This window comes from Nilaparvata lugens, chromosome 8 (assembly GCF_014356525.2).
Source record: "Nilaparvata lugens isolate BPH chromosome 8, ASM1435652v1, whole genome shotgun sequence".
Taxonomy (NCBI): Eukaryota; Metazoa; Arthropoda; class Insecta; order Hemiptera; family Delphacidae; genus Nilaparvata; species Nilaparvata lugens.
In genome coordinates this window covers 20,470,210-20,485,021 of record NC_052511.1, presented here as the reverse complement: position 1 = coordinate 20,485,021, position 14,812 = coordinate 20,470,210, and the positions used below count along the sequence as shown (strand labels likewise).

At 36.5% G+C, this 14,812-nt stretch overlaps 1 protein-coding gene across 1 annotated transcript in view; it reads left to right on the top strand.

Moving 5' to 3' along the window:
• Positions 1–14,812, top strand: part of LOC111050682 (allatostatin-A receptor) — a 383,615-nt gene that overhangs the window by 262,035 nt on the left and 106,768 nt on the right. The window contains exon 4 of the mRNA XM_039434209.1: positions 10,612–10,878. Coding sequence (XP_039290143.1) covers positions 10,612–10,869 — 258 coding nt within the window. The 3' untranslated portion in view covers positions 10,870–10,878. The remainder of the gene's footprint in view (positions 1–10,611; positions 10,879–14,812) is intronic.

Here is a 14,812-nt window from a genome sequence, read left to right as displayed (position 1 = left end):
GATTAATACCATTTACCAGAGTCTCTCAGTAATAATTATTACGTATGATGGATTCTAGCCTATAATATAGAGCTTTAATGTATGTCATATAAGTGTAATATGAGATATGACACTCGTATTCATGAATTTGTAAGTATGGTATAATGTCCTGATACTATTTCTATATGACCCCAGATCTGGGCCATGTCATTTTCTATATCCCACTGTCTCTACTATTTCTTAGTCTCACTTCAATGCATCCATCAACAATGAGACAAATTTAAGCTGAGAATGTGTATCTTAAAATTTAGTGGTACTGATATTAGGATGTACTGTACTCTAGGAGTAAGTACTCCACCATTACTCCAAGTACCACAAACTACAGGGTGTGAGTACCACTCCACTTACATCATTTCAAGTAACACTTGACTTGATTCCCCATGACATCTAAACAGTTCTCAAACACATATCTCTCAATTTCTGTGTTTATCCCCGGCTTTATTGCCCTCCGTCATATAAGTACGAGTTTCTAGAGCTCATGACCAAGCTATGACAGTGATGCAATTTACAGATTACAATGAAGATGAGGCTTTACAAGAATATGTACATTTGTATTAATGTCAATATTTGAAATAAATGTTGTAAATTATGTATTAGAAATTCGACCGAGTCACTGTCAATGTTAGACCGTTCCATAATGAAATAAAACACACACATATTGTCAAATTCTACAGTTTTATTTTCTAACATATAGTACTGTGGAATTTGAAAATATATGTGTGTTTTTATTTTGTTGTATTAGGAATATTAGATGATTGAATCTATTTTAATTGAAATACAAATTGGGTTATTGAAATTTCCCTGAGTGGGATGATGGAGGCATATCCTTTAAAAATTTCCCTTGATCATAATCATCTATTGATTCTTTTATGAATATTCGTAGTTCCATAATATATCATGAATCATTCCGTTACGATGAATTATTTCAAATTTACAAGCAGGATTAAATAGTCGCAGTATTCAAGTGAAGTGATACTCACACCCGGGAGTTAGCTTACTTAGAGTAATTGACATGTTTTTAATAGGAAACCAGTATGTGAATGCATCAGATTCATCTTCTTCATTGGGATGGAAGTTTGAAATATTGCTAGTTCACATTTCATTCCTTGTAAGATTCGTATTGCGAAATCCCCACAATTTTAGGCGTGAATGGTTTTTATAGCCAAAGAGGATCCTAAAAGGGAAGGAGTTCGGTTATGGAATAACTTCTGACTTCTAACTTTTCTATAACTTTTCAAGTAAAGTGGTACTCACACCCTGGAGTAAGAAGTACTTTGAGTAATTACAATATCGGGCGACCGAGCTTTGCTCTGGAGTGTAAAAGTATAGGAACTTTTCAATGATTGAATTTATAGTTTATAAATTATAGTTTATTTATTCATTTCCTCAGTCGTACAATTATTTTTACATTTATATAAGGAGGCACAACAGGCTTATGCCCAAAACTGTCCCTTTTCAAATTCATACTACAGTCCAAATCAAAATCTAGGTTAAGCTACTATCACTCATCAAAATAACAATTTATTCACACTTCAAAAAACAAACACATCATCAATTACAAATAGATATACTATGGATTCGATTTAGAATGATGTACTATGTTTGCTACAATATTTGTTAATATACTATGTACTATTCTACACTAACAGCATCTAGTTACTATTTTGGACTTTCTGAAGTAAACATGTTTTCTGGAGAAAAAGAGAAATAAACGAAAATAAGTATCTCTTGCTGAATTTTTCTTCTCGTGAGATCAGCTGGATGATCCCACACATGCACTCGTTCACTCTCTTCCATTACGGTATCGACAGACGACAAAATTTCCAGCTGTTTTTCCAAGGACGTATTCATCCTTTCAATGTCCTTCAGCGAGTTATCCCAGGGTTGAGACCTAGTGCAATCGAGTCTTCATATCATAAACCTACTTTGTCCCAAATCTCGTGAGAATCGTTAAAGAATTTTTCGAGATCCGGTCGCATACAGATATATATATAAACATAAAAACATCTAAACATTCAAACGTCTAAACATATAAACTGGAATTGCTCGTTTAATAGTATAGAGTATAGACCTTTTTCAAGCATCAAAACTAACGTTAATATACATATACATAAGCTATATGTTAATCAACATATTTTATCAGCCGTGAATTTCCAAAGCAATTGATACACATGTTAGGATGTTCAAATCGACACCAATAATACTTCTAGGTGATTCAAAAAACACATCCTGATTCCATTTGTATAAATGCAAATTGTTAATTGATCTTAAGAAGATCACACACTCTCTCACTCCTTAGAATCGTCTTCCTTTCAGAAGACTATCCTTCAATTTTGGCAATTTGGAATACATTCACCTCGCTTTCAACAACCCTTTCCCTCTCCCACACACAACAACGTCATCTTCAAACACACTTTCTCTATTCTCCTCACCCCCGCACCACCATCACTTCAACGGTTCAACCCCGATTCCAACCACACCGTCTCGACTGAACCCGAAATTGTATTGTTTCAATACAACATACAACTTTTCGCGAACGATTCGTGCTACAAAAGACGCCGCTGCTGAGTTTATTAGGACGGCGACTAATTATAGCAATACACGTGAGAAAGCATAATAGGAGATATGCGACGTCTCTCTCAGAGAGAGAGAGAGAGAGTGAGGGGAATGTGGTAACACTTGGCAAGACAAGAGAAAGAAGATGAGGAAGGAGGAGAAGAAGTGGAAGAAGAAGAAGAAGAAGTAGAAGAAGACGGTTGCAATGCATGCAGATGAAAACAAGGAGATTGACGCTATGAGTGGTAGTGTGTGGAATCACTTAAGAAGACAAGAAAACGTCATGAGAGGGACTCGACAGAAAATGTGACTACACCATGAGAGAGACAGGAAGTGCGGCATCCCTATTATTCAATCATCGAAGCGTGTGTCATCAACTCGCAAACCAGGAACAAGGCAGGTTGGTGCAACCACGTGGAAACGAAAGATTCGCGGGAGACTTGATTCACTCGAACACTCGCACAGCGCTCTTAATGTGACAGTATCACTGACAGAGAGCCGACTGGTTGGAGAGTGGTGCGGGGTGGTGCTCTGATTACTCCAGGATAATTATCGTCGACGCGTTTCTAATAAAGACGTGTGGTGCACATGTGAGCAAGTGAGGATTTCAGACAGAGGCGAAGCGGAAGAGGAGGATGGAAAATGAGTGGAATGTAGAGTGAAAGTAGAAAATTAGAAAGGGAAGTAGGAGAAGTGAGATTTTGAACAAGAGGAACAAGGATATTGAGAAAATTAGTTGAGTTGGTTGGGTCAGGAGAAGAGTTTGAAAAAATAGTAGGAAAAGCAGTAGAATTAGTAAGAGAGGAACTAGTGAAGCTACAGGGGCTAGTTATATTGTAGAGTGTAAGAAGATGATTAGTCAGTAAAACTTGCAGTAAGAAGAATGAAAACAATCAATGTGTGGGAAGGAAATGATGAGGAAACGTTACAGAAAATTAAAGAAAGATACAAATTTCAAAAATATCAATGTGGAGAGGGAGATGCTACTTGTAGGGGAGAGAAAATGTATTAAGAAGAAAAGATGATTGCGAGAATCGCGAAGCAGAACAAAGGAAGGGAAAGGGAAGGAGAGAACATAAAAACTAATTCAATAAATTTTGAGGAAGATGTCATAGGAGGATGAATGCTCATGAAAAGTACAAGAGAAGAATGCTACGAGATTCCTATTCGTATTTTGAAAAATATCGAGAAGTAGGATTGGAATGTCCATCAGGTACTAACTAGGTAAACGAATAGATAAGGATGAAGGAGATAATGAAATACGAAAGTCGAAGAGGAGAAAGATACTAAGAAAATATTGCGAATGTTGTTGATGATGATGATGAGTGAAAATCGACTAGATCGAAGTCCTATATATGAAACATTCACCTTCGAGTTATTTCAGAAATGAATAGAGAGGCTTTGTGGTGAGCTTCAACTCAGTGAGTTTCATTTCTGAGCAAACTAAAATTAGAAAATTGAATCAGTTTTTCGCTATAATTACCATGATATTACTAAAGTCAAGTCCTTACATAATAACAACAATGCTCCTACAGTTTCACATCCCTAGGGGCTTCGGAATTATTAATATATGCCTAGTGTGTGTAAGCCCCTCCACAATATCACAGGCCCGAACAATGTTGATACCTCCAATACTTTTCGAAAAGGTCTGATGTACGAAGCAGTAAATTCATCGCTTTTTGGATGAGAGCTTTTGGCAATTATTGGTCCCCCTTTGCCAGGCCATCATCTTTCGATCTCATGTGCAGTGCAAAAAAAAGAACGCTACTGGAACAAAGCCGTCGCCCTAATGGATGATTAGAGAATGTATGCAGAGGATACGAGGCCAGTGATCATTCTTTCATTTTTGGCCGGATAAAGTAATTAGAAAAATGGGATGCGGCTTCCCGAGAGGTTTTTGCGTCCAAATTAAAAGCTCTAGGTCGCTGGTGGGGCTGGCGGTTTCACTCCATACTGACAGCATTGGCTGGACGGGAAACTTCAATACTATCCATAAGAAATACTGACAGTATGAAGTGAATTTCACCATAGGATAGGGAGGTTTCAGCCCGGAGATGATTAAAACTTGAACTGCTTAGCTGGTGCAGCCTCTCTAAATAAGTGGTGTATTCCACTAAAAACCGGCTTCCAAATAGATTGTAGCCATCTTAGTATTAGAATAAGCTTTTTATGGCATGATGATGTGAATTTTGCTCGTACAAAAACATGACATGACACTCAGGGGGAGTTTTAGAGAATATTAAGTAGAAGTGAAGTGACTCACATATAGAATTTATTTTGCCAATGATATAATATGATGAGTATGCAGTTTTCATTTTGAAATTAATTCCCTGCTTTGAGAGACAAACTCAATGCAAGCAATCCTCAGCACACACCTTCAATTTCTGTATTTCCAAGTAGCTCTATTCATAAGACTCATATTTTACCTATCTCATGAATGCATTTTCCAGAAATAATGTGGATTCAATTCAAACCAAAACATGACAGTAGTAGAGATGATATAGTACGATACTAAGAAATGGATGTAGAGTGAATTATAGAATGAAAATAATGATTTGTGAACTCAGTCATGTTTCAAGTCATCCTGACGGCTTTTATCCACAATCACGTGGAAGTGGAAGTGGAATTTTTCTTCTGATTTTGATGATCTTTGAAATAATTGAATCAATTCTGTTTCTTATATTTTTTTAATAAAATGGTTCAGAATTAATGTATAACTGTGAACTCTTTCTAATTCATCATATCTATACAGTGCTCCCAAACACTGGTCTAACAAATAATTTGAGTAGTATTTTGTTTCAAAATTCAGCTGTCAGTTACCACCTATAAGATAATTATCAATCGCATAAATCATAATCTATATAAATAAAAATCGAGCCTGAAATTTCGATGTTCAATAACTTTTTCATGTGTGCACCGAATTTGATGATTTTTTTTAGTTGTGTTCGCTATGTTCAGGGCCAGGTTTATGGCCTATCAAATTCATAATCCGACTTCAGGATTTTTTCCTACGGTCCTTTAAAGTTTACATGTAATCCTCATGGGAGAAGATGCGCCTCCTCAGGTGTGCATCCAGCTAAAGTTTGTCATGAGTTGCATTAACTATTCGGCGGTACGAAGTTCGCCGGGCCAGCTTGTTATTGAATAATTAGCTATCATGACGATGTACTGAATTTTTCTTTGAAAACGTTATTCAATTTACTGTAGTTAACTATCAAATCATTTGTTACCATTTAATTTTTATCAATTACAGATAACATACTCATGAATCCTCAATTTTAGCTTTCTGATATCGAAAAAGGAATATTTTATAAAAAGGTAGATCATTCAATAAGATATTTAGAGAACACACCACCAATCCAGAATCAACCTTTGCTACACATCTAAAAGAAAACAACCACACAAACACAGACATCAACAGCAATCTAAAAATATTACACATATAAACTAAAGAAGCTTAACTCAACACCCTAGAATAATATGAGATCTACAAACATATAAAAAGCTGATTCACAAAACATCTTAAACGAGCAACTGAACTTCAAGTCCCATAAACTGTTTGACTCAATAATAAATTCAAATAAAACCGCCAACACCACCAATACCAACCGACCGCTTCCTACCTACCAATGACAACGAGATAAAGACAGCAGTGTTGAAAACGGATTTAAAAAATCCGAAAGCGCTCCACATGTGAGTACTAGTTTTTAATAACTAATATTCAAAAATTAGAATGTAGTGTCGTCGCGAATACTTCATAGTGGACTATTAACTTGCAGTTCGTGGATAGTAAAATAGATGAGGAATATTTTATGCCAAAACAAGCTGTTCATCGATATATTTGGCTGTTTATGCCAGCTCCAGGCATCACTTTGAAGCTTATTCCAAGCAGGTCTGATGCAGACTCGCTTACTCTGTAGTAGAAATAATTTCCCGGAAAACAGAGATCATCTCTGCAAGGGGGATGGGGAAGGAAGAGATCAAGAGGAAGGGGTACATCGAAAGATATATGAAGAGTATGAAAGAGAGTGATATGAAGTGACTGAGAGAGCAATAGAAACGAGTCCTCCAGTATAAGGAAATAGGAAACAGCCCCTAAAAGATCGAACTCAGCCCAAGAGCAACAGAAAACTCTCTCAAGACTAACACAAAAGCCTCGGGTCATGTGCTATCTTATCCTCTAATGAGAGAACATTGAAAGGAAATGTACACAAAGCTGGAAAAACTTCAATTATACGGGCGACAAGCCAAAATACTCCAATAAGATTCACTTTGGACGGTCAGCATTGTTTGAATGGGATGCTATGATATTACATATACAGAAAACTGACAGTACGATATGGATCTCTCTGCAATGAGATTGGATTTAGACAGTCAGTATTGTCTGAATATGGGAGACACTGGAGTAATACTCGAAGAATGCTGACAGATCTAAGTGAATCTCACTGAAGATAGTGCAGTTCTTGTGCCTTGTTGACCACAGATGTTGTGTTTGAGCCAGTAATTAAGTTGAGACAAGTATCGGGTGAATGGAGGCTGTTCCATTTCCACAATTACACCATCCAAAATGGAGGTCTTCCTGTTATGTAGCTCGAGTATCAGTGGGCGATAAGACTGTTATGAGGTTCAGATTGTAGCAATTTAGCTGTTTCAATGTTGTTGTTGAATTGGTTCTATGAGATTGTCGTAACTGTTACAATAATAATAGTACATTTATACCATAACACGGCGTAAATAACTTATACTCCTTCACTTATATGGAAAATATATTGGATTGGTATTCTATGCTTTCACACTACACTAAATTTCGCAAGTGATTTCTTGGGACCCATACCTAGTCACCGTACCTAATCGTCACCTATGTATGCTATTGTATTATTGCTAATATTTCGACCTATATGAATGCATGAATACATGATATGAATTCCATGACTAAATTGGTTCTGCTCACCCTGAACAGGTAACTCACTATTGAGAGCAGGTAATTGGGCATGTACCCTATGTAATTAGCTGAGCCTACTAATGATACCTCTTATTACTAATACAGCTTATTGCATCGGTGGTAATGAGTAAAGTGAACATACATAGGAGGTAATGATGAAGGAGAATGGGTAAGATATATGAAGAGTACGAAAGAGAGTGATATGAAGTGACTGAGAGAGCAATAGAAACGAGTCCTCCAGTATAAGGAAAGAGGAAACAGCCCCTAAAAGATCGAACTCAGTCCAAGAGCAACAGAAAACTCTCTCAAGACTAACACAAAAGCCTCGGGTCATGTGCTATCTTATCCTCTAATGAGAGAACATTGAAAGGAAATGTACACAAAGCTGGAAAAACTTCAATTATACGGGCGACAAGCCAAAATACTCCAATGAGATTCACTTTGGACGGTCAGCATTGTTTGAATGGGATGCTATGATATTACATATACAGAAAACTGACAGTACGATATGGATCTCTCTGCAGTAAGATTGGATTTAACCAGTCAGTATTGTTTAAATATGGGAGACACTGGAGTAATACTCAAGGAATGCTGACAGATCTGTGAATCTCACTAGAGATAGTGCAGTTCTTGTGCCTTGTTGACCACAGATGTTGTGTTTGAGCCAGTAATTAAGTTGAGACAAGTATCGGGTGAATGGAGGCTGTTCCATTTCCACAATTACACCATCCAAGATGGAGGTCTTCCTGTTATGTAGCTCGAGTATCAGTGGGCGATAAGACTGTTATGAGGTTCAGATTGTAGCAATTTAGCTGTTTCAATGTTGTTGTTGAATTGGTTCTATGAGATTGTCGTAACTGTTACAATAATAATAGTACATTTATACCATAACACGGCGTAAATAACATACTCCTTCACTTATATGGGAAATATATTGGATTGGTATTCTATGCTTTCACACTACACTAAATTTCGCAAGTGATTTCTTGGGACCCATACCTAGTCACCGTACCTAATCGTCACCTATATGTATGCTATTGTATTATTGCTAATATTTCGACCTATATGAATGCATGAATACATGATATGAATTCCATGACTAAATTGGTTCTGCTCACCCTGAACAGGTAACTCACTATTGAGAGCAGGTAATTGGGCATGTACCCTATGTAATTAGCTGAGCCTACTAATGATACCTCTTATTACTAATACAGCTTATTGCATCGGTGGTAATGAGTAAAGTGAACATACATAGGAGGTAATGATGAAGGAGAATGGGTAAGATATATGATAGATAGAATGGAGTTGATATGAGAAAGAGGTGAAGAGGGGAAGAAGAAGAAAAGAGAGAGAGATAAATGAGATTGAGAAAGTGAGAGAGAGAGTGAGAAAGAGAGCGACCGAGAAGAGATAAGCATGATAAAACAGGGTAGAGAGAGAGAATGGAGAAGTGAATGATATCCAACCAAATGAGATCCTTTCAAGTGTATACCATATGATAAGACTGATCGAAGATAATCTCGTCACAAGGACTTGTATCTGGTAACAACCAATAAACACATGAGACCCATAATTGTATGTGTGCTCTGGGGTTTAAAACAGGAAGAACCTATAGTTTTCCCACGCAGGTTATGGCTCGTTTAAGGGAAATGGAGCACGAAAATATAGAGATGTCAGGTAATATTGTTGACAATAATTGAGAGAATAATTTCAGGAATCTATGTTTTCTATCATTTTTGTAACTACAATTTTGGAATACGTTAGGTTTGAATTATGAATTCTCTTTAGAAGATTGTACTACCAATGATGGTATTGACAAAGTACACAGCTCCATCAACGGAGTAGAGGCTGCACTCAGAAGATAACAGACCAAATACTGTATACTCTCCAACTCTTGGGAAGAGATTGGCACCCCCCACTCCCCTCACAAACTTCATTAAAACTAGAAGTTTCGATCAACAACAGCAATATTGAGCCTCAAACTATCGAAAGCTATCGATAGTTGACTACAGTGACTACAATGGCTCGTTAAGTATGCTCGTCAAGTATGCTTCAACAAGATGCTCTGAAAATTTAAAGTTGAAACTGATATAATTTTTCACTCAATAAACTGAATGTAGTTTTCCAATCTGAATAGCTTTTTGAACAGGTTCCTCTGTGTAACTACCTATAGTGTTCAATATGGAATGCATAATAGTAAATCAACTCTATCTATGGCAGGTGGGCTTATGAATCATAAGTTGGAAGTTTGAGAGTAGGCTGGATGCGAAAACAGGGTATCAAAAGTTTGGAGAGTGTTTGACTTATAGTGAAAGTTTGGGTATTGGTTGTGGGAGGTTGGATTGAGTTTTGAACATGAAGGGCTACAGAATGGGGATTTGTGTGCGGAGACCTTGAGATGCATCAACAATGTGAATATTACCATTGGGGGTTTTTCCACGGAGGAAAGGAATTATGTTTGAACAAGATATTTGAGAGTTATTCGTTACTTAAGTCCTATCAGAAACTCACAGATATGAATATTACCATTGGATTTTTTCCAAGAAGAGTAGGAATTATGTATGAAAATAAGTTTTTATAAGAAGCACACAAATATTATTATACATTGTAGATCTTAACGTATATTTTCAATTTTCATCCGTATTCAACAAATAAGTCGATTTTCTTCTTTCAATTTTCCGATGGTACTTCAAAAAGAAATCCTGATAGATTTGAACAATTTCCATAATTTCCATGATAATCGCAGATTGTATAGGATGTGATTCTTTACTCTGGATATTCCACAACTTCTCGAAGCCTTTTCCATGAACAATAATTAGAAGCACACAAATATTAAAGTATGGTGAAACTTCACATAAATTTATAATTCTCATCAATATTCAACATATTGTATGATTTTCTTCATATCTTCTAATTTTTCAATGATACTTTCAGAAGAATTTCTGTTAATCATGAACAATTCTATGATACTCCACCACGGTCCAATGACATTTTCATGGATAATTCTACATTTTTCTCCAAAACTGTGTGGCAGGTGATCGTAAAATGAAAAATTCTTTAATTTTGTGTCGCAGGTGATCCTGGTGCTGAAGAGTGTGGACCGTTACGAGATCACCAACACATCAGTGATGGTGCAAATCGTGAGTCACGTGTTGGCCTACATGAACTCATGCGTCAACCCCATCCTCTACGCTTTCCTCTCGGAAAACTTCAGGAAAGCTTTCCGCAAGGTGATCTACTGTGGACCGGACCGCGCCCATATGACTGGACAAATTAATGGGCCCGAAAAGTCGGCGCTCACAAAAACCACTCGCACAAACGATATCTTGTGAGGAATCAAGGTGAGAATCTCAGATTTTCTTCACGTTTTTGCGAGACTTTTCATGTAGCCCATTTATCATAATTCTATTGATGTTTAGTGTGGGGGGGGGGTCTTGTGAAGAACAAAGTTTCGGTTCTACTGTATGAGTAACAAGAATATGAGCGAAAGCTTTGTTCAATTTCCATAATTTCCATGATAATCGCAGATTGTATAGGATGTGATTCTTTACTCTGGATATTCCACAACTTCTCGAAGCCTTTTCCATGAACAATAATTAGAAGCACACAAATATTAAAGTATGGTGAAACTTCACATAAATTTATAATTCTCATCAATATTCAACATATTGTATGATTTTCTTCATATCTTCTAATTTTTCAATGATACTTTCAGAAGAATTTCTGTTAATCATGAACAATTCTATGATACTCCACCACGGTCCAATGACATTTTCATGGATAATTCTACATTTTTCTCCAAACTGTGTGGCAGGTGATCGTAAAATGAAAAATTCTTTAATTTTGTGTCGCAGGTGATCCTGGTGCTGAAGAGTGTGGACCGTTACGAGATCACCAACACATCAGTGATGGTGCAAATCGTGAGTCACGTGTTGGCCTACATGAACTCATGCGTCAACCCCATCCTCTACGCTTTCCTCTCGGAAAACTTCAGGAAAGCTTTCCGCAAGGTGATCTACTGTGGACCGGACCGCGCCCATATGACTGGACAAATTAATGGGCCCGAAAAGTCGGCGCTCACAAAAACCACTCGCACAAACGATATCTTGTGAGGAATCAAGGTGAGAATCTCAGATTTTCTTCACGTTTTTGCCAGACTTTTCATGTAGCCTATTTATCATAATTCTATTGATGTTTGGTGGGGAGGCTTGTGAAGAACAAAGTTTCGGTTCTACTGTATGAGTAACAAGAATATGAGCGAAAGCTTTGTTCATTTCTAATTTATCATATATTTCCTTCGTCCCCTTCTGAAGTGACTTATAATTTACTCTTTTGGAGAAACAACTTTCAAACGACTAAGAAAGTTTAGACTATTGAAAAGTAATTCCAGGGACTGGAAATCCTTTTTTGAGCCATAACACCGATATGTTTTAGGAATATATCATGATGAATTAATGGCTCACAATGATGAATTTCAGAAATCATGGTATTTCAATGATTGAATGGAGAAAAAAGTGTGGGATATGTGAATTTAAGTGAGAATTAAAGATATGAAAAGAATAAAATAGGAAGAATCCTGATTGAATACTATCAATAACCTGTCTCTAGTTATTTATCATCAATTACTTATATAGTTATGGCTCACAGGTCACGATATAGAATACAATAACAAAATTTTCTCAACACTTAAAATTCTCTTACATTGTCAATAAGTAATTCAATGTTTCCAAGGTAAACTTGGAATGAGGACCTAGTACCACATTTCTCATAGCCCCCCCTTCTGCCAACCTAACCTGAACCATCACCACCTTTACAACAGCTACAACGGGAATTACATGCAACAGGAACTTACAATTAATTCCATGTGTCAGTCAGCTGAGTAGAGTTCCCCGCTCCCCACTCCTTCTGCTATTTAATCAACTGAATATTCAAGACACAAGTAGTGTAGAGCAGTCTAGACACAGTGCAGTAGCTCTATAGTGAGGTCGGACGGTCCTAACTTATTGCAACATCTGTGGTCGCTCTACATCTCGTGCCTCTCTCACTCACTCACTCACTCTCTCTCTCAGTTGTGTTGATAAATGGCCGCGCATTTGTATCAAATTTGATACGAGCAACTTGCTTCAACTACTGCTCGAGTAGGGTAGCATCCTTGTTCTGAAATTAGTGGAAACTACCAACTTGCCAAGGCTCTACTATAGTTCCCAATAGGGATTGGATGAAATTGTCGTTTCCCAAAGTCGTACCCCTTGGCAACCATTACATAATTGGAACTTAATTGGTGCGATTGATACAAAGTTCTGATGGCTCTAACAGTTTTCATTTGTTTACTAAATTTTGTTCACTTGTTCACTCGTGATCACAAAAGTAATTTTAAGTTTCATACAGAAAAATTTTCACTCCTTCATGATGAGTTTCCAGTGAGTTCACTTCTTAACAATAATTTTTCAAGGTTACTAATTTCTTGACAATAGTTTTCAATACCGTTCAAATACTCTATTTTTACCACGCAATATTTCATGACGTGTCAACAATACAGCTATGAGATGATATCTAGAATGACTTATGACAAATTGTAGCACTTTCTATGATACTCATGATATTAAAAACCATAACGGTCAAATTACATAATTTTAAACAGATCTAAGGAGCAGGTTCCAATACAAGGATTCATTTATTCTAAGAAGAGTAAATATTCTTGAAGATGATTACGGAGAAATGTTTTCTCAATGTAGCCTTTAAGATAGGAAAGAATGTGTCAATATAAGGTATATAACAGCTATCAGGTAATTTAATATAGTCTGAAGAATCTTAAAGTTTCATTTAAGACGATATTCTTATCTTGAAATGTTTTCTCAGTTTGAACCTTCTTTTATTCTGTCATTCCCCTTGCTTTTGTAGACAATAAGAGGCCATAGAAACAATGAATGCATCTGGAATGGTCACAATTTTATAAGCGTGGAACCAATAAAATAAAATTGGGTGATCACGAATGACACTGCTGGATAATTCAATAGGATGAATCGATAATAGAGAGATGACAAGAAAGTAAATTGTATGGGATTTTATAGGGAAGCCCTTTAAAGTATGGAATCGGTGGAGAAGCGGCCAGGATCATAAGGAAAATACGTAGTTGGAGAGAGAAATTTCAATGAGTAGCTATTTGATGATCTGAATAGCCTCCCCATCTGGCAATAGAACTGTGCCTAAAGAAGATAGATAAGATAATTTTGAATAAAATTTAGAATTTAGAAATAGGCCGACACATCTAGAAAATACCTGAGTCTATACCTAATTCATGCAGGTGAACGGGCTAGAGTCAAGAAAACTTCAATTAATCTTGCCATGCCTGATTTAATAGGTTTATACTATAGAATAACACTACAATTTGAAATAATAGAAAAATACAAACAGCTTCAATAAACATTGGCAGCTAAAATCGAACAACAGAAACAACAATATCATGTTACTTTGTTGACATTCTTCATCTGATTCGGGGGCGCATTACTATCCCCGTTTAGATAGCAATACGTCACAAAACCAAACAAGATCAGTCATAAAATAACCAATCAATTTCAACATGAAATTACTCAAGAAAGAAAAAAACCCGTTGAACCCAAATTTCGTCGATAGTAACCCATATAACCCATTTCATAATAATTTTGAATCCCCACTTTTTATTGACATTCTCGAATGAACCTTTGTTTCACTACACTGCACTTTCGTTGGTTTGTACGTTGCCTTATCGTCGGGGTTACAGTACCTTGTTTTTGGCGGTGAGCTTTTACCGGTTGAATTTGGCTTGACGGCGACGTCCTCTTACGTCCCTAGACCAGTCGTCTGAACGGGTGTCTTGAAGCGGTGTTACATAAAGTTGCGGAACCAAAGGGGTGGTAGTACAAGAAGTTGGTTTGGGAACACACATGAACCGCTGTAAATAAATGTATTACAGCATTAATTTCTAACTCTTCCTACAATTCATCAAAAGCTAAAACAGGAGTTATCTATTGATTACAATTAATTAAATTCTCTCATTCTTTGAATCCTCATTTATATAGATTTTTATCTTTAAACTACTGATTCTTTTTATCAGAATTAATGGATCTTTCTTCAGAAATAATTCAAATTGAAATGATGCTAACTTATATGATATTTTTCGTTTGGTTTGCGAAATCAAATATAATTTTTCATATAGTAGCTCGGCTAGTATTGTTGGAAACTTGTGCGCCAGCCAACATTTATTTTATTTATTATTTATGAACTATAGGACGCAAT